The sequence below is a fragment of the Pantherophis guttatus genome, chromosome 4, assembly GCF_059756535.1.
Source record: "Pantherophis guttatus breed Tessera chromosome 4, ASM5975653v1, whole genome shotgun sequence".
Taxonomy (NCBI): Eukaryota; Metazoa; Chordata; class Lepidosauria; order Squamata; family Colubridae; genus Pantherophis; species Pantherophis guttatus.
The window spans coordinates 135,309,788-135,336,508 of NC_142066.1; the positions used below are offsets into that span (position 1 = coordinate 135,309,788).

A 26,721-nucleotide genomic window follows, 5' to 3' on the forward strand; every position below is an offset into this window, starting at 1 on the left:
AACACCTTTTCGTCATCTCAGAAACAGATGCAATAAGTAAATAAAAAATAAAATCCAAGTATATATTCTATTGACTTGATTTCTCTTCTGCCACATGGCAAAATCATAATGACTTTTGTTAGATTCCTATCCTGTCTTCTGGAATTAAAATGCATAGCAAATACCCCTCCATTTTTTTTTTTGCTGGGAAGGCCGAGTGACACCAACAACTCTGCAAAAAGAATCCTGGATTTTTTAATAATTTCTGCCTTAACCCTATGAATGTTATCTAACTTTATAAGTAAGGAAGAATTCTTGTCTTTAGAAATGAAAACCCAACATAACTGCAAGCATACAAACTGCCTTTCATCATGGTGTAGTGGTAAAGGTGCTGAGTTCAGATTGAGATAACCCAGGATTGGTCCTCCCTGAGGCATGGAAACCAGCTGGGCCATTCATTTTTCTTACTAACTGGCACTGCAACAATCCAAATATTATTTTAAAAAAAACCTTTTACTGTGTTATGTACTAGTGGCTATTCAAAACTGTAATAACAGATGTGCAGAGTGCAAAAATAAACAGACCTGCAATTAAAATGGACATGTACTAAGGAAAGCAGAATACTTTGGCCTCCTTTTAACAACTTATACCAAATCACAATTCATCCCTCTACAGGGAAAGAAGAAAAGGAAGCTCCACATTAGCTGAAAAGTCCTGCAGCCTGGAATCCAGTATGCAGGCTAATATGTTAACGTTAAGGATTGCCAAACTAGTTAGTTACATTAATATTATACTGATTTCCTTCAGTTTGAAATCAACTGAATTTTAAGGTATACTACTCTTCGGTGTTCATTCTTTCAAAGACTTTTGAATGCTTGTTAACTATGGTATCTTGCGTGGTAGAATAATTAAGAATACACCTGCCCTCCCATCATAATGGAACAATGTAAGTAAGCATAGATGAATAATATTCACGTTTTTGCTCTTTGGAATGGCTTTATTTCAAGAATAAATTGCATTATTCATAGAGTTTCTCATTTATGATACAAAGAATGCATGTTGTCCTGAGAATCATACTGAATTATACATTTGAAATGGCAAGAAAATACAGTATCTTTAATTATAATTTCTTCCAGTTTATAGAGAAGCCTTTGAATGAAACACAAGAACAACCCCAAGTTACCTGAAATAAATTCATAAGTATTTTAATACTTTTTCTTTGATTACTTTTGAAGGCAAGAAAAAGCAATGATACACATTTCATATAGAACAAAAACATGATTGCTCCAATGGTTGCTCAAAATACAACTTTCCATTATAGTAAACAAAAGCAAGTTTTCCCCAGTGTATTTCTGAAAACACCAACTCAAAACATTGAATTCATATGAACATGATTTTGCATTCTTTATTGCTAGTAAGATTACGTAACTAACTTTTTTCCTATAGAAAAATTCAATAAATCTTGCATTTTAGAAGTTTAGTTTATCATTGCATAGTTCTAATCATATTTTGCATTGCAGCTGCAGATTATTCAAGGAAAATTGCATTGTTATTGCAGTAGAATTTTGCATGATTTATGCCTAACTGTCAAATACCATGTCCACTTCAATCATTCCTTTTAAGTAAAGCTTTCATATTCAAATTTTTCAATATTTTCAATCAATTTCAATAGATATGGTATTGTAAAAAAAAAAAAATGGCACTGGAGCTTCAATATATTTTCTACATCTGGGCTGTGGACATCATTTTTATTATGTCTTGAAAAGACCGGAACAATTCCTTAGATAAATTTTCAGCATCTGTGTCTGGACATGACTTCCAGGCACTGCAGGCAACAACAATCCTACCAGAGGAAAGATGGAACACAACAGTTTAGATAAATATGCAATTTTTAAAAAATCAGCACAGAATTTCAGTTGGGTATACACAAAGTCTTGGGCACCTAAATAATCACAATGTTACAAGATACAATCATACATGCTAATCATGGGTAGGTAGATTTATGCTATAAAATGGGAATGAAATAATCTGTTCAAGATGTGTTTCACGTTGAACTTGAACAACATGAAAAAATAACTACCTTCAAGTTAAGAGAAAAAAGGCTTAAAATGTTGTAAAGTGAGGTACTTTTGTCTTATCATCAGTATTTCACAGAAAGTTTGATTATGATATTATGCCCCTAAAATATTACCCAGCATGTTATTCCTAATACAAGCAGCAGAAATAAAGAAAAAAGAATTTAGCACTATGGAGTATATAAACCTGATTAGGAATTTTTAAGCTAAAATATAGGTCCATTTATATGGATGATGGGTTATGGAGTTAACCCTACTGTCTGAATTCACGATATCCTAATGAAACTGAACTGATCACTCTGCTACATTCATACAACAGAAAGTTACCAGTTTAAGTTAGTTATGTGAAGGAATAGATAGAGTAGATCAGATAATTGTCAGAATTGATAAGATATTTCAGGAGAAAGAACAATCATATTTAAAACTACACAGAAGACAGTTAAGAGTGCCTACAAAGCCAACTGTGAAGTCAAGTTTTCATTACTGAAATAATATAGTACTGATCTCTCCCACACTGACACATAACGCAAAAGAAAACAGGTTTCAATTTTTTACTTGAAATAATGTTAATGGTATTCTTACCTGTCATCTCTAATTCTGTAGAAGAAGCCATAACCATGCTTTACCATTGGAGCAACAGCTCCTGCAATTCTTGTGTACCCTACCAGGCTAGTTGAAAGAACAAAATTTCCACCTCCCCCACTGCAAATTAAAAGAAAAAAACAAGAAAGCATGTAAAAAATAAGACATGTAGATTCAACCCAGGAGCAAGGTGAACAAATATAATTGCTTTCCCTGCTAAGATTAAGGAACTTTACTGAAATAAATGAATGGGGTTCAATGCTCAAACTGATAATGTATTATAAAGATTTCTGGCACACTTGTTAAAGGAAAAAGTGAATTACTTATTCCACAATAATAATTTAAAAGAAGTGCAACTTCTTTATCACTGGAAGCTGTTGGACCAATGAACGTTTGTCCCATCATTAAACAATTACTTGTCTGTTTATCTTTTCAACTCCAATATGGGTTGTTCCTATTCAGTGATTACATCATTTAGCAACTGTTCACCATGGTGATGAAAAAATAGTTTTACGCCAATCTCACCTTTTACAACTTTGTCTATAAAGCACAGGAAAGCTGAAGTAAGATCATAAGCCCAGCCAGTTTAGCTAAATGAGGACAACCTGTAAAACCTTATGTTCAGTTGGTATAGAATGATTTAATTCCAAGGGTAAATCTAAATATAATATGTTTTTCAATACCTTCTGGTGAAAGCAGGATCTAAGAAGAGTTCTGGCATTGGAAGACTATGCTCTCTGGCCAAGAGTTGGAGGCCAAAGAGATGACGATCAAAACCTGTTTGAGAAATATAAATTAATTGTGACAAAATGTTCAATGACTTGGACAGAGTTTATTCCATTCAGCCTGTTGAACTGAGAATAGTGGAAAGGATGGTTTGAGAATTGTGCTGGAAGAAATGTGATGCCAGTTGGGGGCTTATTGTGTACATTAGAGTTATGACTCTACTCAGCACTGTTATAATAAGAGCTGGAGAGGTAAGAAAACAAATCACAGTTTATGAAGAAAAAAGATACTAATGCCAGGATGTACAACTACTTAGGCCTAGATCAAAGTTTACCCACAGCCATACTTTTAAAGGAGGATATTGGGTTGGAAAAAACTTATTTGTCATTTAAATATAATTAAAACTAAACAATAGTATTACTTTCAATAGGTAAATTTAAAAAAAATTATCTCTTCTATTACATGAAAGATTATTTTGCTATTTTGAGGCTATGTATCTCTTTGCTTCTGCAAGATTAAAAAAATGTACCTCTTCCATTCTCACACTCTTTCATCAGTTTATTATGTCTTGCAAATGCCTTTAACATTAGGTGTTTTCTTTGGCCTTGCTGCAGAAATTAAGAAAAACATAATTATTCCACCCAAACTGCTTATATCTAAACATTTCTTCAGAAAATAGCAAAAGACAGTAGGAAAAGGAAAAAGAGCCAAGATGAATGGTTCCTTCTATGCTTCAATTATTAACTCTTCCATCTGTTTGCCACAGAAGATAAGGAGGGTGATTGGATTCAGTTGAATAACCCCCATCTGCAACTAGGCCTTTCTTGTTGAGAGTTGAAGCTCCACATCAGATTACGGAAAGCTGCTCTTGAAATGTGAAGGATGATCCAGAAGTACGTAATGTAATCAAGTCCCAAATACACATCTAAAATTGTGTTCTACATTTCTAGAAACTATGAAAGGGGAAGCAGCTACTTTTTGTCAAGTATAATCTACATAATCTGTACTTGCACAACCAATATGAATCAATAAATTTAATGCAAATACATTATTCCCCCAAGTAAAAAAATCTAATTAACAAAAATAACATGGTAAAATATAACTACTTTTAAAGAGGAATTAAAATATCCATGAGCATGAGATTTTTTATTTCAAAAGGAATGTCCTGCAAGTTTTATTTCATACTGAACATGATCCCTTTAGTATTTGGACTTTCTCTTATGCTGACAACTATGAATTCAGTTTACGAAATGATTTATCATTAAGGAAAGATGAAATTTATCTCCACTAGATTTTGACCTCCTATTAAATATATGAGTAAGGGTGGGTGGGTTATATAGGTCTTGGTACTAAACACAAAATAAGATCACAATTTTTAAAAATCTCTGACTAAAATACTCACAGTGACTGTAGGGTCTAGCATGGATTTACACCATTCAATTACTTCAGTGGTACATGGTCTCATAGTTTCTGTCCGGCCATGATAAAATTGTCTGGTTGTTGCAGTTTCATAACAGCAACCAGGGCTAGAAAAAAAAATGATAGATTTATCCCTTAACTGCTTTAACTGCTCATAGAATAGATATGTAAAAGCCCTACTGTCTGTTGATATAGCAAATTACTTTTACCAAAAAGAATGTGAAACAAAGTCATTCCATTCCAGTTTTTGAACCTTATATAAAAAAAATGATGATTTATTTCATCTGGCCTTCACAAGATACCTTATTATTAAAATGACTTTTTTTAAAAAAATTGATATAATAACAATACAAACAATATTAGATAAATGGATCCAAACATGAAGAATAATGCATTTAAGTAGTGCAAAAAGATAAGAAATGAACAAATTAGATTTTTGGATAAAGTCTGTACTACTTGCAAAATAATACACAAATAAAGGAGAAAGGAAGAAACATAAAAGGCATTGATTTGATAATTCTAAGGAATATGTAAAGTGTGCATACGGATGAGAAAATAATTTTCATCTATTTGTTAACTTTCAAAGGCTCCATAAATTATACTCCATATGTATTTAATACAATAAAAAATATTTAATACATATTTAAAAACATTTCTTACTGTCCATGACATCTGTAATAGGTTAATTGGAGAGCAATCTGGACAAATGTATCAGGATGAAGATGGTGTCTCTTAATCAGTGCTTTCCCAAAAGTTGTAAAAGCATAATTCACAACCTCTAAGTCAGATACCTGAAAAGAGAAAAATAATGAAATTTCAGAGAACCAATGAAGGGAAATTTTATATTTTGAATTACACAGAACTTATAACATCTAGCAAAGATTCGAGATTCAAGACTTTAGAAACTGAGTGATGATTACCATATTACTGACAGAAACCTTTGGCTTATAACAAATGCAAAACTGGTATCCTAAATCATGCTTATCACCAGGACATATGAAAAAAGCATAGTTCTACCTCCATGTCCTACATTTGAGGAACTGATACAAAATCTTTCAGGATGGATCCTGCTCTGCAGTGCAAGCAGATGGCAAATCAAATTAACAAGTCACCAGCTGTGCATAAAAAGATTTCTCTTTTGCTTCATCCTCATTCACGTCATATAATGGAAACAAAAGGAATGCACTAACACCAAGCACAAATATATGACATCCAAAAATTTATATGCATACCTGCTTGTAATATTTGTTCTTTGCACAAGCAATATCATTTAGAACCTTCTGATCGAAATTAAACACAAGCTCCTCTGGCAAAGGAATATTGCGTACTTTGTCTGATCCCTGTTTTGTATGAAATAAAAAGAGAACCATTTAATTTATCTGACACCGGAGGGGAGTTGTATCAATCGGAAAAGGATTGAAATACAATTAACAGCATACCTTCCATTTCCCTTCTGTTTCAAAAACCTTGGAATCAATGTAAGAACAGAGGTACACCAAAACCATGGCATCAAAAGGAGCATGCTGGAAGATATATATAAAATAAACATTACTCGATGGAGCAATAAATATTTGAATCAACATCACATTTTATTTTTTACAACCATAGATAATTTATAATACTGCTAGTCAAGCTGGGTGGGCCTGTTAAGAATTGTAATCCAGCAGCATATCACATTTTTATTTTTTATTTTTATTTATTTTTATATGCCAACTCAGGGCGGCTTACAATGCATTAAGCAATAGCCTTCATACTTTTGTATATTTTATACAAAGTCAGCTTATTGCCCCCACAAACCGGGTCCTCATTTTACCCACCTTAGAAAGGATGGAAGGCTGAGTCGACCTTGAGCCTGGTGAGAATTGAACTCACAGTAATTGCAGGCAGCTGGATGTTAAATGCTGCCTTAGTAGGAGGCATTAGCCTCCTACGCCACTCAGGTTCCACATGTGGCCTATCTTCAATGATCTTTTTCTAGAAGGGTTGCTCATAATTTTGTTAGGTCAATATTTCTTATCTAGTAATTTAAAGTGTAGCACAGTAACAAAATAAACAAATTCTTTTTAAGTTGCTATTTATAAATATATTAATTGCTGCATTAAAAGCAGATATTTCTTAAAATTGCTGCTTGTAATGTTTCTGTATAAACAAAACAAACAAAATGAGAAACGTGAAAGATACAAACTCACATCACAGTTTGATGCAAAGCAACCATTTGAGAAGGCAATGAAGTTATAGGATTTGTCTCCCCACCGCAATGTTGGATTCCCTGCGAGTGCCAATCTGGTGATCTAAATCAAGAATTGGCATTATTAGTTCTGAAAGAAAAAATTGCCACATTTGCCTTTCAAAGACTGAAAAATGCTCACTGGGATACCCTACTTCTCATGTCTTCTGGCATCACTGCAGGAGGAAGTGTGAGTGCAAGATCTCCACCTACCATTGGGGTTCCTCACCTCCAATACTATCTCCTATACCATCTTCAATTTGATTGCTGCTTTTAAAATGGCTGTCTCTAGATACCAACTAGGGATGCAACATTGCAGCCTGGCAGCCAACAGTACTCTCTTAATGCTCTAGAAGCCCATTTAGAATACCAAGGCTTTTTTTTTGAGAGGGGGGGATACATTAGAAAATATGATTAATAATGTTTTATTTGGATTAAAAAGAATGACACTCAGAATATGGTGATTGGCATAAAAATAACATTGAACATATTTTTGAAATAACTAAATAATGAAAGATTAACATAAATATGTGTATTACTAGAACTATATAAACATGTCAAACGTAGTAAATATAATATATTTTATTTGTACTAAAATGTATGACAGGTGCCACACTGTTCATGCATTGATGTTTGTAAAAAAAAAAAAAAAAAAAAACAGAAAACTTGTGGGGAAATGTTGTGGGTAATCTTGTGCGTCATTAAGCAGATGGAGTCTGAGTAAGGATTGTAGGGGGTGAAATGCAGATGGAGGCAGGTGCTGGGTAGCTTGGCACATGTTACAGAGCCTATCAGCATAGGAAACCTACCACAGCCCAGGAGGCCTCGGCCAGTTACAAGACTTACTGGTGTGCAGAAACTGCTGCAGGTTGAGAAGCCTGGGACCTGTTCCCCCACAAGGCCCAGAAGGCCACAGTTGGTTAAAGGGCTGACCAGCACATGCAAATTGACCCACTTACTTTGCAGATTTTCTGCAGTTTCTGATAGGCGTGCCCACGCTATGCAAGGCATGAACTTACTACCAAGACTGCCTCAAGCCATTCAGCAAGCAGGCACCATTCTCATTATAGTTTAGAAGGCTCATCCAAATAGGTGCTGATCCCTATAACTAGCCAAGGTCTCCCGGGCATGATGGGGTGGAAAGTAGGCCTGGTCTGCAATTAACTGAGCTTCCCAGGCTATAGCAGGTTTCCACATACTAATGGGCCCTGTAGCAAGCCACCCAAGATTTCCAAACAATTGAAAAAAAATGGAGCCTCATTGCAAAATGGCACAAGGCAGCATAACCAATTTCGTTGTATACATGATGTACAATGGCAATAAAGGCTATACTATTAGCAGAAAGGCCAGGCCTTGCATAAGATGGCATGCCTGTCATCAGGTGCAAAAAACTGCAAAGATAAATGGGGCAAATTGGGTATACCAGTGGCCTTGTAATTAGCCAAAGCTTCCTGAACCTGATGGTATAAAAAGCAGGCCCGGACCTCTTGGATATGGGTTGGAAAGCAGGTTGGGGCCTCCAGATGTGGTGGTATGGAAACAGGCCCAAGCCTCTTGACAGAAGGCAAACCTGACAGTCTGGGAACAGGCCAAGGTCTCCAAGGCCATGGCAATTTTGCATGCGCTGGTAGGCTTGGGGGGTGGGGGTGGGGGTGGCAGCTGAGATAGTGAAGAGATTGGTGGAAGGGAACTAAATCATCCCTGCAGTTTTAAATCCAGGCAGACTGAGTGCATGCCTGAATTTATAATCATGTGACTGCAGAGATGCTGCAATGCCCATATACCCTGCAATGAATATAAATCTTCAAGTCCCTTTGTTCAGCACTGCTGTAAATTTGAACATTTGCTGAATGAATGGTTGTTACTGAAGGACTGTCTGTAATTACTTTTATGCTGTTGTCAAGAAAATGACAAAACTATATCCATACATAAGAAGTCAAGCTCCATTCAAGGAGGCTTTTGTTTTCTGTTATACTTAATGTATGCATAAGATAAAGTAGTATTCTTTGTCTTAAAAAGTATAAACTGGACCCAGAAAATGCTAATGTGATCTCAGAAAATTACAATTAAAAAAAATTACAGTTTATTCTCTACTAATTGATCAATGATTTCTCTCTCTTGTCACTTTTAACTACTTATAGGAACTTTATACTACATAGTAACAGGGCTGTGTTGTGTTTTAGATTTGATCTCTAAAATCTACACAGCCTTAATAACCATGCTAAAAAATAAAGACAAAAGAAAAGAAAACAAAGCAAAATCACTCCTACTCAATTGCAATCCAATGTATATATAATTGGGAGACGTATTTCTAAACATAGTGTTTACTATTGACTAATAAACTAGCGGCTTGGGGAGGAATGTTGCTATGCTTTCATTGGAGTTGTATAATCCCCACATTTTGTCTGTGACACACTATAATTTACATTTTGAATAAACCAGATGCATGGTGTAGTTAACCTATGCAGTTTGATCACTCCAAATCTTTTTCCTTTATAACATAACAAGGCTAATTAAGGTCAGTTAAATATAATCATTTTCTTAAAAATGAGTAGATTAGTAAGAATAGCATGGATTTTAATTCTTTAAGTACCTCTGAATAATCTTCAGGTGTAGCTTGAGGCTTTGAATCATCTAGACATATTACAAATAAGCTACGCTGTATTGTTTCCAACAGAGACAGGTTTTTTGGATGAAGTCTGATAAGATAATCACGTGTCTAAGAGGGAAACAAAACAATTATTAAAATAAAACACATCAATCTGCACCAAATGTCTTTTTTTTAAAAAAAAAAAGTCCAAACCTTTGCCCATGAGATTCTTTCTTCAGATGTTAAGGCAGCCAATCCTGGCCCTTCAGGTTCATCCTCACATTTCTTCTTAATGTAGGAAAGTTGTCTGCAAATAATATAAATACCAAGTTAAAAATACTTAGCATTTCCAATACAAACTATCATGTAAGAAAAACCTTTTTGTTTTATTGTTAAGCCAGCATACATAAATCAGAATACTGAAAATGATTAAGTTTCCAGATCCTTATTAATTAAACTAAACATTCATCTCTTTTGTAAGTTATTTAGTAAATATTAGAAGTACTACAGATAAGATTAGTGTTCTTTATTAGCTATAGTAATCTTTAATAGACAGTCTATCCAGAGAAAACCCAGATTATAAAAATAAAAAAACGTTGGAGGTATGCATATATATTATACATGAAATAAAGATAAAAGAGCTTATTAACTGCAACACTATTTCTCCAAGTAGATCACTATTTTTCCTCATTCTTCCTTAATAAAGTGATAGTAATTATGCTCTTGGACAATTTGAAAGGGAGGGGAAACAAGCACTTGCAGTGTGGGAAGTGCAAGTCCAGTCACAAATAAATTGAATTTAAAATGATGTTTCAGCAAACAACGTAGCATTCTCTCTCCCATTCATTTCCATATTTAGGTTCTTTCAATTCATTAAATATGTTTAACAATCACAAAATAATATCTTGATTTTAAGATGTGTCCTTGTTTAATGCAGCATAGAATTATTTTAGGAAGTTGGGAATTATAATTACATTCCTTTCATTTTTTAAATTGGGAAACAAAATACTCAGCTGACTTTTATCACTTTCCCCTCATAAACTGAGTGGGAGGCAATGAAAGGAAAGACGCTCTAGAAATGAACTTTTCAAGACACATAAAACTATTAAAAACAGTATAATTGACATTTAATTGTATTTAATAAAACAAAGCTATAAAATGCTATAAATTAGACCTAAAAAGAAAACACTGAATTACAGTAACATAGCAAGAATGACATCTGTATTTACCACAAAATGAGTAAAAAATATATAGAAACAATACTTAAGTATAAATGGAAGTAATCATAAATATTAATTCAAAACTCAATATACAGTATCTCCCTCTTTGGTTTTATAGAGAAGCCCTTAAATTACATCAATCTTCATTGACTACTTCTTTCTATAGAGCATATTTGGAATATCACTATAAAAATATTTAATGTCAAATTTGTATAGAAAGAGCTGTAGATTAGCAGGTTGTTTTTAGATTGTATTCTAAACATACCTAAAAAGCTCTGGTGGGCTCAGAATATGACCATCATGTAAACTATCAAATTCAAAAATTCTGCCTTCACACAGCACTATCACGTGAGATGGACATTCACCTTCATTCTCTGGAAGAAAAAGTTTAATTCATTAATACAGAAATTTGCATAATCTTCATGAAATGCTTCCTAGGTTGATGGGACACGAACAATAACCTTTTCCTCTTATTAGCCATACAGGCCAGCATATTGGAGATTTATATCTCAAATCAGTTGCATCTTCATTGTTTAGCAGGATGGTAATTATCTGCAAGCATATGAAACACTGTTACAGGTAGTCCTCAATTTAAGACTGGTTGTGTAGTGGGATAGATGTTTTACAGTCCATAAAGCATTTCTGATTGTCGTAAAATGTGGCACACATAGACAAATTATAATCATGTGACTGCATTTCAGGTGCTTGGCAACTGGCTCATCTTTACAACTGGGTTGCAGGGTCCCATGGTCACATGGCTGTGATTTGCAGCAGTTTTTTCAGGTTTACAGCAAAAATGGCCATTTGGAAGAATGGGTTCACACTTATGACTGCAGTATACCCAACCACCATGGATTTGCTTAATTATCATGGTGATTCACTGCAAAAAAATATCATAAATCAGATCGGGTCACATGAGTGACTTGACCTACAACTATAACAACGTACGGCCAGAAATCCAGACCCAATTGCAGTACTAAGTTGAGGACTACCTATTTTTTCCTTGCTCACCAGCTGGATTGCAGAAAAAATGTACTTGATTTTCAACTATTAATAATGAAACTAAAACAAAGATTCTGAACAGATGCAGTGGGGAAGAAGCTTTAGCCATTGTCCTCCCCATACAATATCATCTTTAGCTAGATGTTTTTCACTCCACAAAAAAGGATCTTTTAAAACCATGTGCACTAAATGTGGGGTAAACAGGTGTAGCACATAATGTCTCCATCTGCATGTATACATATATGTGCTTGCATTTGTCTATATGTATACAGACACAGTAGCAAACAGAGTAAACAGGATGTATACACAGAACACAATGCCCTGATAAGAAGTTCAAAATTCTGATTCGGTTGTGTGCAAACACAACTATTATTGGATACAAATACAAATAGCAATAGCACTTAGATTTACATACCATTTGATAGTGCTTTACAGCCCTTTCTAAGCAGTTTACAGAATCAGCATATTGCCCCCAACAATCTGGGTCAAATGAAAGTGCAGTTGAAAATTCAGGGTGCTATAAAATTAGTTTTATACTTAGAAGGCAGTACTGAAAGTTCAACTAAACTTGCTTTGAACAAAACACAGAAGCAGCAGCATCATACAATTCAATGCTTTTATATGCCAATTTAAAAACTAAATCCCACTGTATTCAATTAAACAGACATAGCATAGTTAGGATTAATCATCTTCAAGTTTTTGCTTTGCTAGGCAAGGATAAGTAACATTATTTATTACATTTATATACCACTTTTTAGTACAAATTCCCCAAATGGTTTACTATTATTAGAATTACAGCAGGCTATATAGATGAATGAATTTGAATTTGAATTTATTTATTGATTAGCCCTTGGGCCATATCAAAGTGCAGAGTTCCAGAAACAAATCATTACAAAAGTTTGGTAAAACAATTTAAATGAAATTGGAATAACGCACGATTAAAAATGCAATTAGAATAAAATACGATCTAAAATGAAATCGGAATAAAATACATTTGAGATGCAATTTAAATATGATTAAAATTATATTATGTCACCCCTGCATCTACTCAATCAGTCTTAAAACTACTATTAAAATTACATTATTAGATCAAATGGTCTTTCCTACAATCTACCACATTCTGCTGCACCAACTTTGTCCTTTTTTCCATCAACTTTACCGCAAATTTGGCAATCCATTTCACCAACTGCAAGTTAGAACCTAACAGACAATGTTGCAAGAAGTGCTCTTTAGACTTAGGGGTGCTGGTATAAAAGATCCTGCTCAGTTGATGTTCCCTCAAATCTGAGTATAGGGGGCAATCAAAAATTACATGGGACATTGTTTCAACTTCCCCCATCCCACATAAACAGACTCTTTCTCTTACAAGGATACCCTTATACCTACCCTAAAGCATATTTGTTTGAAGTTGGTCTAATCTCAATTTAGTAAAAAATCTCCTTATGACGGGAAATAAAGGCACGGTTAAATATTTTTCTATTTTAAAAATTTGTTTATTAGCTGATAACCAGGGGCAAACTTTTACTGCTGTCACCTGTGCAATATCCGATTGGGCACTTATGTCCTTAAATCTCTGTGCAATCCAATTTCGGATCTGCCTATGATCGTACTGCTGCCAATTTAAAGGGATACCAGAGCTAGATACCTGCTTCAGAACTCTTGATAACCAGTTATTTTTATTACTTGAGATAATCTGCTCCATTAGCGCTAATTTTGGTAACCTGCCTTCCTCCCCGATTATTCTTAACCAATAATAAACAGTCTTCAACAAGGCCCTAATGCCAATCGCATGGACTCCCGTTTCTGCCCTTACTACACATGCTGGGGTTCCAAGAGACACTGCCAAAATTCTCCTCAGGAACTTATTTTGAGGAGTTTCCAGTCCAGGCAACTTAACCGACCCCACATATTTCTGCCCCATAGGTAAATACTGGTTCAATTTTCGCCTGGAAGACCTTTAGCACTGGGATTAATGAAGATGGAGTTTTCTCTAAAATAAGTTTGTTTAATTGAGCCATCTGAGCCATGGCCTTCCGAGCTCTGGCTTTTACCTGCTTATTCCATTTGCCATTTGTCTGAAATACTAGCCCTAAATAAGTAAATGACTGAACTTGTTCTATTCTTCTGCCATTTAAAACCCATCTCCTCATACTTTGTTGCCTGCTAAATATCATTACCTTTGATTTCTCTGTTAATTGTCAAGCGATTTTTTATACAATATGCTGCCAACCTCCTGTGTGACCTTCGTAGCCCCACCTGTGAGGCCGACAGCAAAATTATATCATCGGCATATAACAAGCAATTGACCTGTCTTGTTCCTATACTAGGCCCATGGAGTGATGTATCTTCCAAACATTTTGGAAGGTCATTTAAATATAAGTTGAAAAGTGTTGGGGCTAAGATGCAACCTTGTCTGACACCCTTCTTTATTGGGATTGCATTTATTACCGATCCTGTCCTATTCACTCGAACTCTTACTTGGGTTTCCGTGTATAACAATCTAATTAGATATAACAATTTTTTTTCAATTCCCACGGCCTCTAATTTATCCCATAAAATTTGTCTATCAATTGTGTCGAAGGCTGCCTTCAAGTCTATGAATGCCACATACAGTGGTTTTTTCCAAAACTTAAACTTTGTTATTAGATGGTCCAGCACAAAACAATTATCCATAGTAGATCTTCCGCTTCTGAAACCTGACTGTTCTTCAGCTAGAATGTTATTTCTCATTATCCAGTCCTCTAATTTATGAAGCAAATGTTTAGCATAAATTTTTGCTGAAATATCGATTAGACTAATTAATCGGAAATTATCTGGGTTATCTCTAGAGCCTTTTTTATGTAAGGGGATAATTATTGATGAACGCCAACTGGCAGGAATTTGCCCTGTTCTATTGATAAAAGTAAAGAGACCCGCCAGGATAGGCGCCCACCAGGCTATGTTATCTTTAAATAACGATGCCGGGAGCGCATCCTGTCCTGGAGCTTTGTTTGTCTTCAGGGAGGAGATTAAACTCCTCACCTCCGTGACTGACACTTCTTCCCACTGGGGTAAGGCTTCATATTCCTGTATCAAGCTCGGAGAGGATATAAGCTTATCGGAGCTTTCCGCTGCTGCTGGCGTGGCCAAATGCTTCTCCCATCTTTCTGCACTAATGTTTGGGTCACTTATTAGTTTTCTATCTCTAATAATTTTTGAGACCTCCAACCAGAATAGTGTGGGTGAGGCCAGCTTTGCTGCCTGTTCTAGGCCAGCCCATAAGTTGTCAATATAGGAGGCCTTTTTTCTCTTCAATAGCTGCTTATATTTCTGCCTTATGGTAATATACTCCTTCTGTAATTCCATGTTTGGGCTGATTAAGTATCTCCTAAGTGATTTCCTAAGCTGTTTTTTCTTTTCCTTATAGTCATTATCAAACCATGTTGAGTAACTAGAATCAGACTGGCCCATTGACTTGGTAGTCATGGAAAATGCTTCAATTTATGGCATATTTCCGCAAAATATACTATAAGCTCTTGTATCATAATTTACATAGTAGCTGATGGCTTGCTTCACATTTTGTGCACTTCTGTATAAATTGAAAAACAAAACTAACTGAATGCAATTCAGGATTTGGCTGATAATAAAAATGTTAGCATGTATATAAACAGGACTTTTTCTTCAGAAAAACTGTTATAAATGGTGCTTAATACATCTTTTCCCCCCACAGCTAAGTTTTATTGCCTTTAATGAATATTCCTGTCTGATTCCAAGTATTGTAGACCAGGGGTTCCCAACTCTCAAGCCATGGCCCTTTTGGAACCAAGTCCTGCAAGTGGTGGGCAAGCGCACAAGCACAGCTCCACTTGCATGAGTGGTGGGCGCTCGCAGCTCCATTTGTGCAAGCAGTGGGCATATATGCCACTGCTTGCACAAATGGAGCTGCACACAGTCACTCACACGCCTGCCATTCATACAGAACCACCCTTTTCCCCCACTGATCCACCAAGCCAGAAAGATTGGGAACCACTGTTGGACATAATTACTATGTAACAAGTTTAGGAGATCCATGTAGGTTTACAAAAGGGGCAAAACAGCTGACTATTGTTTTTTTCATTGATGCACAATTTCCACATCAATAGTACCGCAATATACATACAACATCTTACAGTAATTAAGTTAAAGCAAACCAATTTTTTTGAAGGCAACATAAAGAAGCGTATTTATAGAGATGACTATCTTACAAACTTTCCTCTCTTAACCTGCAAACCAATATTTATAATTATACAATGTAGTATTATGTAACATAGTTATATTGTATAACATCAATGTAAGTATAGGTTTATGGATCATTGTACAAGTGATGTGTAATTTTCCATGGTATACTTATCACAGATTACAAAATGACAGACCTGAATTCATATTAGATTTATGAACTGTGGATGAAACACAGATATAAAAATAAAATAACACCCTTTGTTTATAACATAAAGAGGGATGGGTTTCGAAGCAAAGCTCTAAGAAGTTCTGTGCCAGTGCAGTTGAGATTCTAACCATTGGAGGTGGGGATGTCAGATATCTTTCTCAGTGATTATCCACATCTTCCTGATGGCAGATGCCTTGTTAACAATTTTAGGAATTATCCATATAATTATGTCTTTTATCCACATCCCATAACTTAGGCTGCCTAATTTTGTATTTAGCTGTCCTGATATAAAGTGGCATTCCCATCTTATTCCAATAAAAACTTTGCTGCATGTTTGATTTATACCCAGCTCCTATTGGAGCAGTACATAGCATCTGCCCTTCAGTCACTCAGCACTGTCCTCATTTGCTATTTTGCTTTGTTATATTGAACTAACAAGATACCTGGCTTCTTCACAGAACTGCCTATGTAACAAATGACTGGCACTTTCTGAAGTGCAAGTCAAGTTTTATATGGGCTCCTTATTAATACATGATTATAGCACTAGATCTCTTTGAAAACATTTAACCAGAGGCTTCTGGGAAGAAATAGCAAACTGTTTGTGGAGCCAACAACCACAGCAGAGTGAAGAGCCAGCATGCAGACTGGTTCTAAGTAATTTCCCATTACATATGGAAAGGCCTTGAGATCACCCCCAAGTAAGTGCTCTTGACAGCAGCTCCCTCGTGAGATCACAAGAAAGCATAAGTCTCTGTGGTGGGTTTAAAGCTCTATGAGAAAATAACCATTATGCTCAAACCCTGATCAGCACCTTTAGTACACTGGGTTTGCAGACTTCCTTTTCTAATCATTTTGGAAAATTTCTTGTTGACTACTTTTCAGTTAAACCTTTGGATTAACAACTTTCTACACTAGATGAGTTTCCTTCAATCCTCAGTGAGAGGTTCCAAATACACCTTTAAGGATTTAAAAAATTAAATAAAATTAAGACTAATTTTCTGCACAGATTAATTTCACTAGGAAGACAATATTTTTAGTAGTATAGTTTGTCCACTGCTTCTACCAACAAGGGGACATGCTTTTATATTATTTTTAATTTGTTGGAGGGCCCCATTATTACTGATACAGACTCACTGTTCATTTACTGTCTGAATCTCTTCACCACAGTGTTAGAGGCATTAGTTGCCATAGTGCTGGTGATTATACATAGGGCCAGTTGCAAACATATCCATCAACAATTCTGGGAGCTAATATCTATGGCATGAATGGATATTAGCAACTGCCACTTGTTAAAAGGTGGCAGTTACTAAAAAGGTGGCACTCACCACTCTACTGAACAGTAGTCACTACAGGAATGGAGTGGCAAGATTGTTAAAAAGACTGCCAGCAAGATAATCATTTAAAATGCTCTCCATAGCACCTTGAATAAAACAGAACCAATTAAGCCAACACACTTTTGGGCCACATTACAGATTAGAGTAAAATGTGTAAAAGCAACTAGCCTAGTCACCCACAAATATTATTGCCTTTCTGTGCATTTTTATTGAAGGAAAACGTGAAAAAAATCTTCAGCCCTTTTAGTATTTTTCACAACAGCTATCTTAAGGAACCAGACTATTTGTTTGTTGTCAGGTATTCAGACTACATACTAGATTTTGGCCCAAACTGTACTGTCTGTACTGTAATGAGAGCTTTCCTATAAACTTATTTTATATTTGTTTACAATGCCTGCTGTAAAGCATTATGGAGTGGTATATAAGTCTAAATGCTATTGCTAGTAAGGTTTCTAAGCTCGACTAGATTTTACTCCCAGGTATGTGGTTTATAAATATACCTGTTGATCATCCATATCAGTGGTGGGCTGCACCCAGTTCGGACCGGTTCTATAGAACCAATAGTAAAACCGGTGGGAGGCTCTGCCCACTGACCCAGACATCGTCAGAAGCAATCTGCGCATGAGCAGAAGCTTCTGTGCATGCACAGAAAAGCGTGCGCGGACACAACGCAAACTGGTAGTAAAGGTAAGTAGGACCCACCCCTGATCCATATGTATCAGATAAACATTATATATACTACATTGAAACCACTTTCTTTTATTCAGAAAAAAGTATCATTTACCTGTTTTAAAATAATTAGTAATGGAATCTTGAACAATGCCTGGCACCTTGCAAGTGCAAAAAAGCATTCGAAACTGATCCATGTCCAGGGGCTTATTGCCAGATTTATGTACAGCCATCTTTTCCCTGTAAGGTAATTAGCATGTAAGTTACTGAAGCTGCATGAATAAGCATAAATTTATAACCAGGAACTAAGGAAATGCTATATTTCAGTATGTTTCAATACTATATATTCTGAAAGGCCTATGATGTCTTTCCATATAATGTGACATACACAAGGCACTCAAGTCACAAGCTTCTTGGATGAGAAGTGAAACATCTTCTAAGAAAAATATCCACTATTCTCTCAGGCTATTATCTTTATGCTTACTTAAAACAGTGGCACTTATTTCAGAAGCTTTAATTTGAAAGAAGGCAGTAATGTGCTTAGGTTTTTTTCCCTATTAGAGTCCCAATGGTTTAATTTTATAGATCTTAAAAATAAATGTGAGTTTTTGGAGACTTAATTAACCAGATATAAAATTCTACTTTAAACTTATAAATGATGTTAGCAATATTAACTCATAATAACATGACAAGTAATCCATACATAACTATAATTACTACATTGTGATTTTTTATTTCTTACTTTCTCATTTGTTCCCAGAAATTCAAGGTGTGCCAAACATTTATGCATGCTCTTTCTATCTGAGTCCCTTCTTTAATTGGCCAATAATGTTCAATATAAGAGCCTGGTCCTCCAAAATTGTGATAGATTTGTGTTGGTAAACGGGTTTCTAGATAGGCCACATTTAGCCACCATTCTTCCAACTGAAAAGAAAAAGCAATTAACAGCAAAAGGGATCCTTAATATGGCTATTTGTAAAGTTCAGGTTCTATCCTATGGTTGACATTAAAAGCACAGCACAAAGTATTTGGTAAAACAAAGAAATGTTACATATATGATGTTCAAATAGCAACCTTTCTTCCTACACTACAGAACACATATGAAATCAAGCAAAATTTAAAATAATTTCAGATCTGTTCAAAGGAAAATATTTCTAGTGAGATTTACTATCTAGAAAAGCGAAGTTTGCTGTTGAATTAGATTCTGCTAATGTGTTTTTTTTTCTCTGATATTCAGTATCATAAGAATTAGAACCGAGACAGGATTCTACTCAGACAAGGCTTGCTGAAGTATTACAATAACTACAGCGGCTGGATTATAATAAATAAAGTGTGGTTTACACATGTCAATTGCAAGTTCACAAACATGTTAAGTCAAACCAACAAGCCCACATTATATAATGTGTGAACACTGTCAATATATTCTTATTACTATACATAGTGACTGGGAAAAATGGCTTTCTTAAAAGCATACCCAATTTCTCTTCACTGTAGCCCTTTCAAGTAATATTTTATTCAGCTCCTTTCCAATGCCATTCTCAAATCTTCTGACTATGTCTCGAGTTCTTTGATACTCTTCTTGATTTAGGAAAGGTTTCACTGCACAATATAAATGATTGAAAATATGTTTTAAACACATTTACTTCTCTACTTCAAGTTGCATTAAGGCTTCATCTTTATTATAAAACAAATTTCAAATAAACAAAACTTCTAGAGATTGCATATCATTTGGAATTTATTTCTAGCTCTCAAACAGAAATAGATACAGGACATATAGGTAAAGGTTTCCCCTGTCCAGTCATATCTGACTTATCTCTGTTTCTTAGCCAAGGAAGCTAGCATTGTCTGAAGATGCTTCCATGATCATGTAGCCAGCATGAATATATACCAAAGGTGCACGGAAAGCTGTTACCTTCCCATCAAAGTGATACCTATTTATCTACTTGCATTTGCTTGCTTTCGCACTGCTAGGCAGGCAGGAGCTTGGCAAGTAATAGGAGCTCACCCATTGCGTGGTGTTCAGGTCTTGAACCCAGGTTTGTCAGCTTTCCAACTGACAAGCTCAGCATCTTTAACCGCTGAATCATCATATTTGCCTTTTGTAGCTTTTTCTTTTTTAACTGGTTTGTAAAATAAACATTGCAACCTGAACATGTATGTCAGTTAGCTCTTTAACAACTGAATGTTTCTAAAACTGAAATGGGAACATGCCCCAGAAATCCTGTTTTATCCAGCATTTCAATTGGCAAATTCCCATACAGGATTCTACAGATATGAGGCCAAGTTCCAAATGAAAGAATGTGTCAGGCACATATTACAAAACACAGAGAAGAGTTCTGAGAAATTTGGAGAGGATTGTTTATAGAGCATTCATGTCTTTTTAGATTAACAGCTTTTAGCAACAGCTGGAACAAAATTCTGTTTGGCAAAACTAAAATTTTAGTCCATTAATTTTCCATTTACAATAATTGCTACAACAGTTAGAAATTAAAACCAAATTAAATTTAAAATAATTAATTTCCAGCTTTTCATAACAATATGTTGCAAGGATTCACAGGCTTTGCCACTGCAAATCTTTGACTATAACAAAATGATTTCATTCAGGGCCAGTTTCTAGTGGTTAAAGCCCCAAGTTAGAAATCTGAAAACTCTGAATTCTATAGTCTCTCCTTAGGCCTGAAAACCAGCTGGGTGATTTTGAGCTAGTCGCTCTCACTCACCTCACAAGGCTGCTGTTGTAGGGAAAATAGGAGGAGGAAAGAGGATTAAGAATGTTCACTCTCTTGAGTTACTTACAAAAATATTAAAACATTTTTAATATTAATTTTTTTAAAAAAATCTAAATAAAAAAAGTTTCTTAGCATAAAGAGAATGAGATGAAATTGTTATTTAATATTATAGGATGAAACTCATTTTTCAATAGAATTTTTAACTACAAAGTGTATATAAAAAATAAATTTAAATTGTGCAAGAATACAGTCCTGATACCTTTCAATACAGGGATTAAGGCAGTGGGATTTCCTGTGATGGTACAGTTAAGAAACATGAAAGTGTTCTCATTTATTATTATCAGCCACAGAAGGCACAGATCTATAGAAAAGATTGCTAATTTCCTCCCCAGCCATATTCTAGAGATAGAATCAAAAGCAATCTTCAAGTCAATGAAAGCATCATAATGTACATACCTGCATCAAGATATTTCGTTAGGGATTCATCAAGAGGAGGAACCGGCAGTGAAGGCAAGGAACTCTGATATTGAAATGTACTTTCTTCAGAAGAATCAGTTAACTGGTTTTCCATTATGTTGATCTATGGCAAGTAATAATATTTTTCATTTTTGACATTTGTATTATTGCAATTTGCTTATCTTTTAGTCTTTACATCATGTACATTTATGCATAACAAAACAGGAAGAAAAGTTAGTTAGGAAAACAGTTTAACCACTTCTGATTATTCTGTAACTTAAGTATGTATGTATGTATGTATGTATGTATGTAAAAGTGTGTGTGTGTGTGTGTGTGTTTGTATTTCCTCCAACTGTTCAGCTTTTTATACAATAATTAAAATTTGTTTTAATTCTATTAATGTTTAATATGGACTCAATCACAGTGGCAATTAATGCATTGTTGGTAGACTTGAAAGAACAGGTAAGGGATAGATCATCTTTGAGAAAATCTAACTATGTACAGATAATCCCTGGGTTACGAGTGTTCCCTTAGCAAAGTTCAAAGTTATGCAATAAGTGCCCCCTAGCGTTTATGAACAAATCCCAAAATTATGAATATGGCAGCAGCACAGCAGTTGTTCACCCTTACAAGGCTCTGCAACATTCATTCCACCTATTCCTCCCACCCCCGAGTCTTCACAGGCACTTTGCCTGTGGAAACTCACCTATCTTGCAAAGATCTCTCCTGTCCCAGTTTCTCTGCCTGCATTCGCAGAGAACAAAGGCCTAACGTACCACGATATCTCGTGCTACTGATCTCGTGTAATCTCGCACTTTAGGCCTTTATTCTCTGAGAACTGAGGCCAGGACACTTGCAAATGGAGGGAAGGCTTTGGTTCTTCAGGACTTCCTTCTGTTTGCCGTTTCCTTGCTGAAGCCTGCAGGGAGATTGTGTTCCTGATTGCAGCCCTTTGCAAAAAGCCTTTGTTGGCACCAGTAGAATTTAGGAAGAGTGGACGCAGCCCTCCGAAGTCCTGTTCCTACTGGCAAAGGGCTGGCAAAGCCCACAGGGGCGCAATCCTCAAGTGCTTTGCCTATGAGAAAGCAGCCCTGAAAGGCCACTTGCAGCATTCTGCAGCTGCTTTCTCGCTGGAGATCAGCTTGACGAGGCCTCCAGCATCAATAAAGCAGCCCCAAAAGGCTACGTGTGGCCTTACGGGGCTGCTTTCTCAGCGCCAAAGGCCTTATCGAGCTCTTTGCTGATGAGAAAGGAGGGAACAGGAAAAGAAACAGGCTGAAGAGGGGACAGATCTTCATAAAGTAAGTCACCCAGCGCGACAGGATGGGGGGGAACAATTATGGGGGCCCCAGGGGGAGAGAATGAGGTATCTGTGGGTTGAGAAGGTCTTGGGTGGTCTGAAGTAGGTGGGCTGTTCTCTCACTAGACCCCTTATGGCCTTCCCCATCCCAAGATATCTTATGGGCACTTAACGAGCCATGCATTCGCCCACTTATTAAATGGGCGAAAGCAGGGAGTGATGTCGTTCAAGGTACGAGATTCACTATCACAAATTCTCGAGTTATAGATGGAATGGACAGGCTCTATTACATTCGTAACTCAAGGACGACCTGTAATCAGTAGGAGTCAAAAATTACTTGATTGCACATAATCATCATAATTAATCATCTTTAAGATTGCTATGTAGATCAGACCTCTACATCCACAATTAGTAGCTTCAAAAAAACAGACAATACTCCTTGCAATTCTTTAAAATTTTACAAGACTACAAATTTTCTCTTCTGCAAGTTAACAAATAAAATAGCTTTTCTTTTCAAAAAATAGAAATCAGTATTAATTCTGCTGGTATAGTTAAAAGTTCAAAGTCACACCTCTGAGGTGTGATAGATCATATTTCATCAAGTCTGCAAATATATAGTATATATATATAACAATGGTTCAAAAATATATTTAAATAAGCATTTTATCATTACAGGCCTTAACTGGAAAAATATTTCAATGGTTAATGGTTAATTTGAATTGTGTGTGCCATTATTTTTCTATTTTTATCTATTTTTGTATAAACACATAAAGGTGCAATGTAATTGCAGAATAACAGAGTTTTTTGATAATATATTTTCATGTGTCTTTGAAGTTCATTTTTCCCTTTGTTTTTTGCATATGTCTATTTTTTCTTACTGTCAATCTACTGTTAATATAAATGTTAAGTTATAAAAACTGCTAGAGAAAATTGGCTAGCAACTATAATACAGTTAGTTCTTTTAACAATTTATACTAATTTTTTTAATGAGTTTCAAAGGCTAACCAAAACTGCTTTTTTCATTATTGCTCTGCTCCTGCTCTTCTCTATTATACAATTTCAGATTCTCTGCATCCTCCAATTAGACTTTATGTTTTGCTGGTTTAAAACTATTAAATTCCCACTATTCATTTTCTCTTATTTTCTTCCTAATTTCAAACCTGGAGCATATGTCAAATTTTATGTTTTTGTAACCCAAAGTTTCAGAATTTTCTATAATCCAGAAATTCAGAAAAAATATCTAGAAATGCTAGGAGCAGTTACTGGAAAAAAAACATTATTCCTCTAAGAACACTGCATCTTAGTCAAATACGAACACTATCTTTTAAACTTAAAGCATTTACCTTTATTCAGAGTAGCTTTAACTATTAAAATGCTGCAATTCATAAAAATATCTGAATCAAATAATCAATATAACCATATTGCTCTTGTCCTTAGCTGGGGCACAAAGTATTGCTATTGTATGAATCTGTAGATTGCAGTTACTGTAAAGTAAGAAGGTGCACATTCTGGTTTTTGTCTCCAAGTCACGTGCCACATGCTCAAATTAAGGATGTGCCATAGTATTTTCAGCAATATACTGCATTTTTATTAGAAGAAACCTTTGCCCCAATTCTCTCCATTCCCTTTGTTTACCAGCAAACTCAACAGCCTACCCAGTTTCACTGCTGCTTATCATGGCACATTAAAAGTTCAGGTGCACTTTTCCAGAATTAGGAAATGTACTGTGCTGTTACAGCTGAACTTATTCTGCCACATTATTACAATGTAAAGAGGGAAAAAACACGAAAAAAACACCTGCTGAGATTGGGGTTCATTTAAAGCTCCTCCACTTTGTACGTTCCAGACAGATTCTTTAATTGCCCATTCTAGTTTAGGATGAGGGTCCTTGAAAGAAACACATATGGATTGCCTCATATTGGAAAATACGATCTCACTATTACCTCAATTGATCTCATGAAATTTTAGGGAATCAGTTCAAAACAAAGTGTCTTAAACTTTTTTTCTCTCAGGACCCCTTCCCATTTTTAAAAATCATTAAAAATTCCAAAAGAGCTTTTTGGTTTGCATGGGTTATATAACACTGATATTTACCATAAAGAGCCTTGGTGGCACAGCAGACTACAGTGCTGTTAAATAGCACCAGCTGCCTGCAATTACTGCAAGTTCAAATCTCACCAGGCTCAAGGTTGACTCAGCCTTCCATCCTTTCGAGGTAGGTAAAATGAGGACCCAGATTGTGGGGGCAATAAGCTGACTTTGTATAAATATACAAAAGTATGAAGGCTATTGCTTAACGCATTGTAAGCCACCCTGAGTCTCCGGAGAAGGGCGGCATATAAATCGAACCAATAAACAATACCATATTAAAAATTAAAACTAACCCCATATTTGCTGCCACTTCTCACGACAGCTCAATGAGATTTTAATACTATATTTTTCAACACAGGCTGGGAAATAATTTTGGTTGCGAAACCCAGGAAAGGCTGGGGGGGGGGGGGGGACTCGAATGCTCGCATTATTTATTTATTTATTCGTTAAAAAAAAAAAAAAAACTCCAATCCACTCCTCTATTCCATAGGGGTAGATCCCATATTTTGAAGGCAAGCTGTGCCCGAGCTCCTAGTCGCGAGTCCTTTATAGTTAGTTCTTCCATGGTAAATATTGTCAGCGGAAGAAAGTTAAGTTTTTATTGATTTTACTTGTTCATACTCAACAACGCCCAGCGTTTTTCTGCGTGGTACCATTAAAGGGCACGAAGCTCCGTCTCTGAGCCTTCGTGCAAAGCGGGTTTTGTTTTTTTTTTATGCCGAAAAACCGAAGACTCTCTAAGAGGTCCAGTCCCCAGAAGCTGGCGGGCTGGAGAGCGAAAGTTAAGGGGAGGTCAGAAAAACAAGCAGAGAAATAACGACTCTTCTTCAGCGAAAGGGGCCCTGGAGAACTAGGGCCGCGGACAAGGGGAACTCCCTCACCACCACCACTACTCCGAAGTCTTTCCCCGCTCGCAGTCCCACTCACGGTTTGGCGCTTCTCCAGAACCCTCATTCCCCCAACCGTCCGCTCGCGGGTTCAGGTCAGACCCCGCCGAGCTGCTCACAGGCTCCCCTCACCTTCTTTCATGCCCTCACGGCGCTCGTCAGTCTTCTCCGAGGCCTTTCGGCGCGTCTCCTCAAGTTCAGTCAAAACAGTGGCTGAAGCGACTCCTCCCTTTCTCCTCCTCCTCCTCCGCTCGGGATCCTTCGCTCTGCACTTACTTCTGCGCTACATTTAAACTCACGCGAAAGGAAGGCGAGGAGGAAGCGCCTACTGGCGGCCCGGCCCTCTTTGGCGAGACCAAAAAGGCGGCGGCGGGAGGGGGGAGATTTCAAAGTTTCTCCTCAGCCCATGGAGATCCACAGGTTACGGTTACAGTGCTTTCGGATTTACTGGCCTGAATGGGGGCTAGGGTTTAACTGCGACCTTCATTTTGTCCATGATAACGATTTTCAACTTGCCTAACTTTAAGATGTGAAGGACTCCAACTCCCAGAATTCTCCAATTAACGCATGCTGCCTGAGGGATTCTGGGAGTTGAAGTTCATATAGCAATAGCAATAGAACTTGTATACCACTTTATAGTGCTTTACAGCCCTCTCTAAGCGGTTTACAGAGTCAACATCTTGTCCCCAACAATCTGGCTCCTCATTTTACCCAACTCGGAAGGATGGAAGGCTGAGTCAACCATGAGCCTAGTGAAGATTCGATCTGCCTAACTTCATATATCTTAAAAGTAGCCCAAGTTGAAAAGGACTAGGTCATTTCACTCAGGAATTGACAAGTCTAATTCTCCTAATTTTAAATTCTGTCAGATGATAGACTACCTGCAATCCATCTTGGCAGAACAAGCAAGCATCATTCTCATTAGAGAGCATGTGGGTTTGGATGTTAAGTAGTGTTAAAATTAGGAAAGCAAGGAGGCTTGGATCTTGGAGCACACAATTTCAGCTGGCATCCACCAGTTAAATAACAA

At 36.2% G+C, this 26,721-nt stretch overlaps 1 protein-coding gene across 3 annotated transcripts; it reads right to left on the reverse strand.

The window, feature by feature from the left end:
• Nucleotides 1-955: 955 nt before the first annotated feature.
• Nucleotides 956-26,468, reverse strand: CROT (carnitine O-octanoyltransferase). 3 transcript variants are annotated; one of them, XM_034402439.2, is made up of 17 exons: nucleotides 25,824-26,468; nucleotides 21,414-21,537; nucleotides 19,703-19,827; nucleotides 18,971-19,152; nucleotides 18,344-18,468; nucleotides 11,084-11,192; nucleotides 9,812-9,905; nucleotides 9,602-9,727; nucleotides 6,971-7,072; nucleotides 6,221-6,304; nucleotides 6,014-6,121; nucleotides 5,442-5,572; nucleotides 4,765-4,888; nucleotides 3,892-3,970; nucleotides 3,320-3,413; nucleotides 2,637-2,756; nucleotides 956-1,822 (listed from the first exon to the last, which is right to left on the reverse strand). In XM_034402439.2, exons 2-17 carry the CDS (start codon nucleotides 21,526-21,528, stop codon nucleotides 1,702-1,704), a joined length of 1,839 nt encoding a protein of 612 aa, XP_034258330.1. In that variant the 5' UTR covers nucleotides 21,529-21,537; nucleotides 25,824-26,468; the 3' UTR covers nucleotides 956-1,701. The 3 variants fall into 3 exon arrangements, 2 of the variants coding, with proteins under 2 accessions (XP_034258330.1, XP_087748977.1); XR_015734070.1 differs by lacking the exon at nucleotides 3,892-3,970 and having other exon boundaries at nucleotides 25,824-26,253; XM_087892851.1 differs by lacking the exon at nucleotides 19,703-19,827 and having other exon boundaries at nucleotides 25,824-26,215.
• Between the last annotated feature and the right edge of the window lie 253 nt (nucleotides 26,469-26,721).

What these genes read in the sequence shown, in the direction of transcription:
- CROT (XM_034402439.2), bottom strand. Translation starts at nt 21,528, where the DNA reads ATGGAAAACCAGTTAACTGATTCTTCTGAAGAAAGTACATTTCAATAT. An exon ending in AAAGAATCTCATGGGCAAAG is followed by an intron (nt 9,728 to 9,811) that starts GTTTGGACTTTT and finishes TTTCCCTCTTAG; the next exon opens with ACACGTGATTATCTTATCAG. An exon ending in GCTTTGCATCAAACTGTGAT is followed by an intron (nt 6,305 to 6,970) that starts GTGAGTTTGTAT and finishes TATATCTTCCAG; the next exon opens with CATGCTCCTTTTGATGCCAT.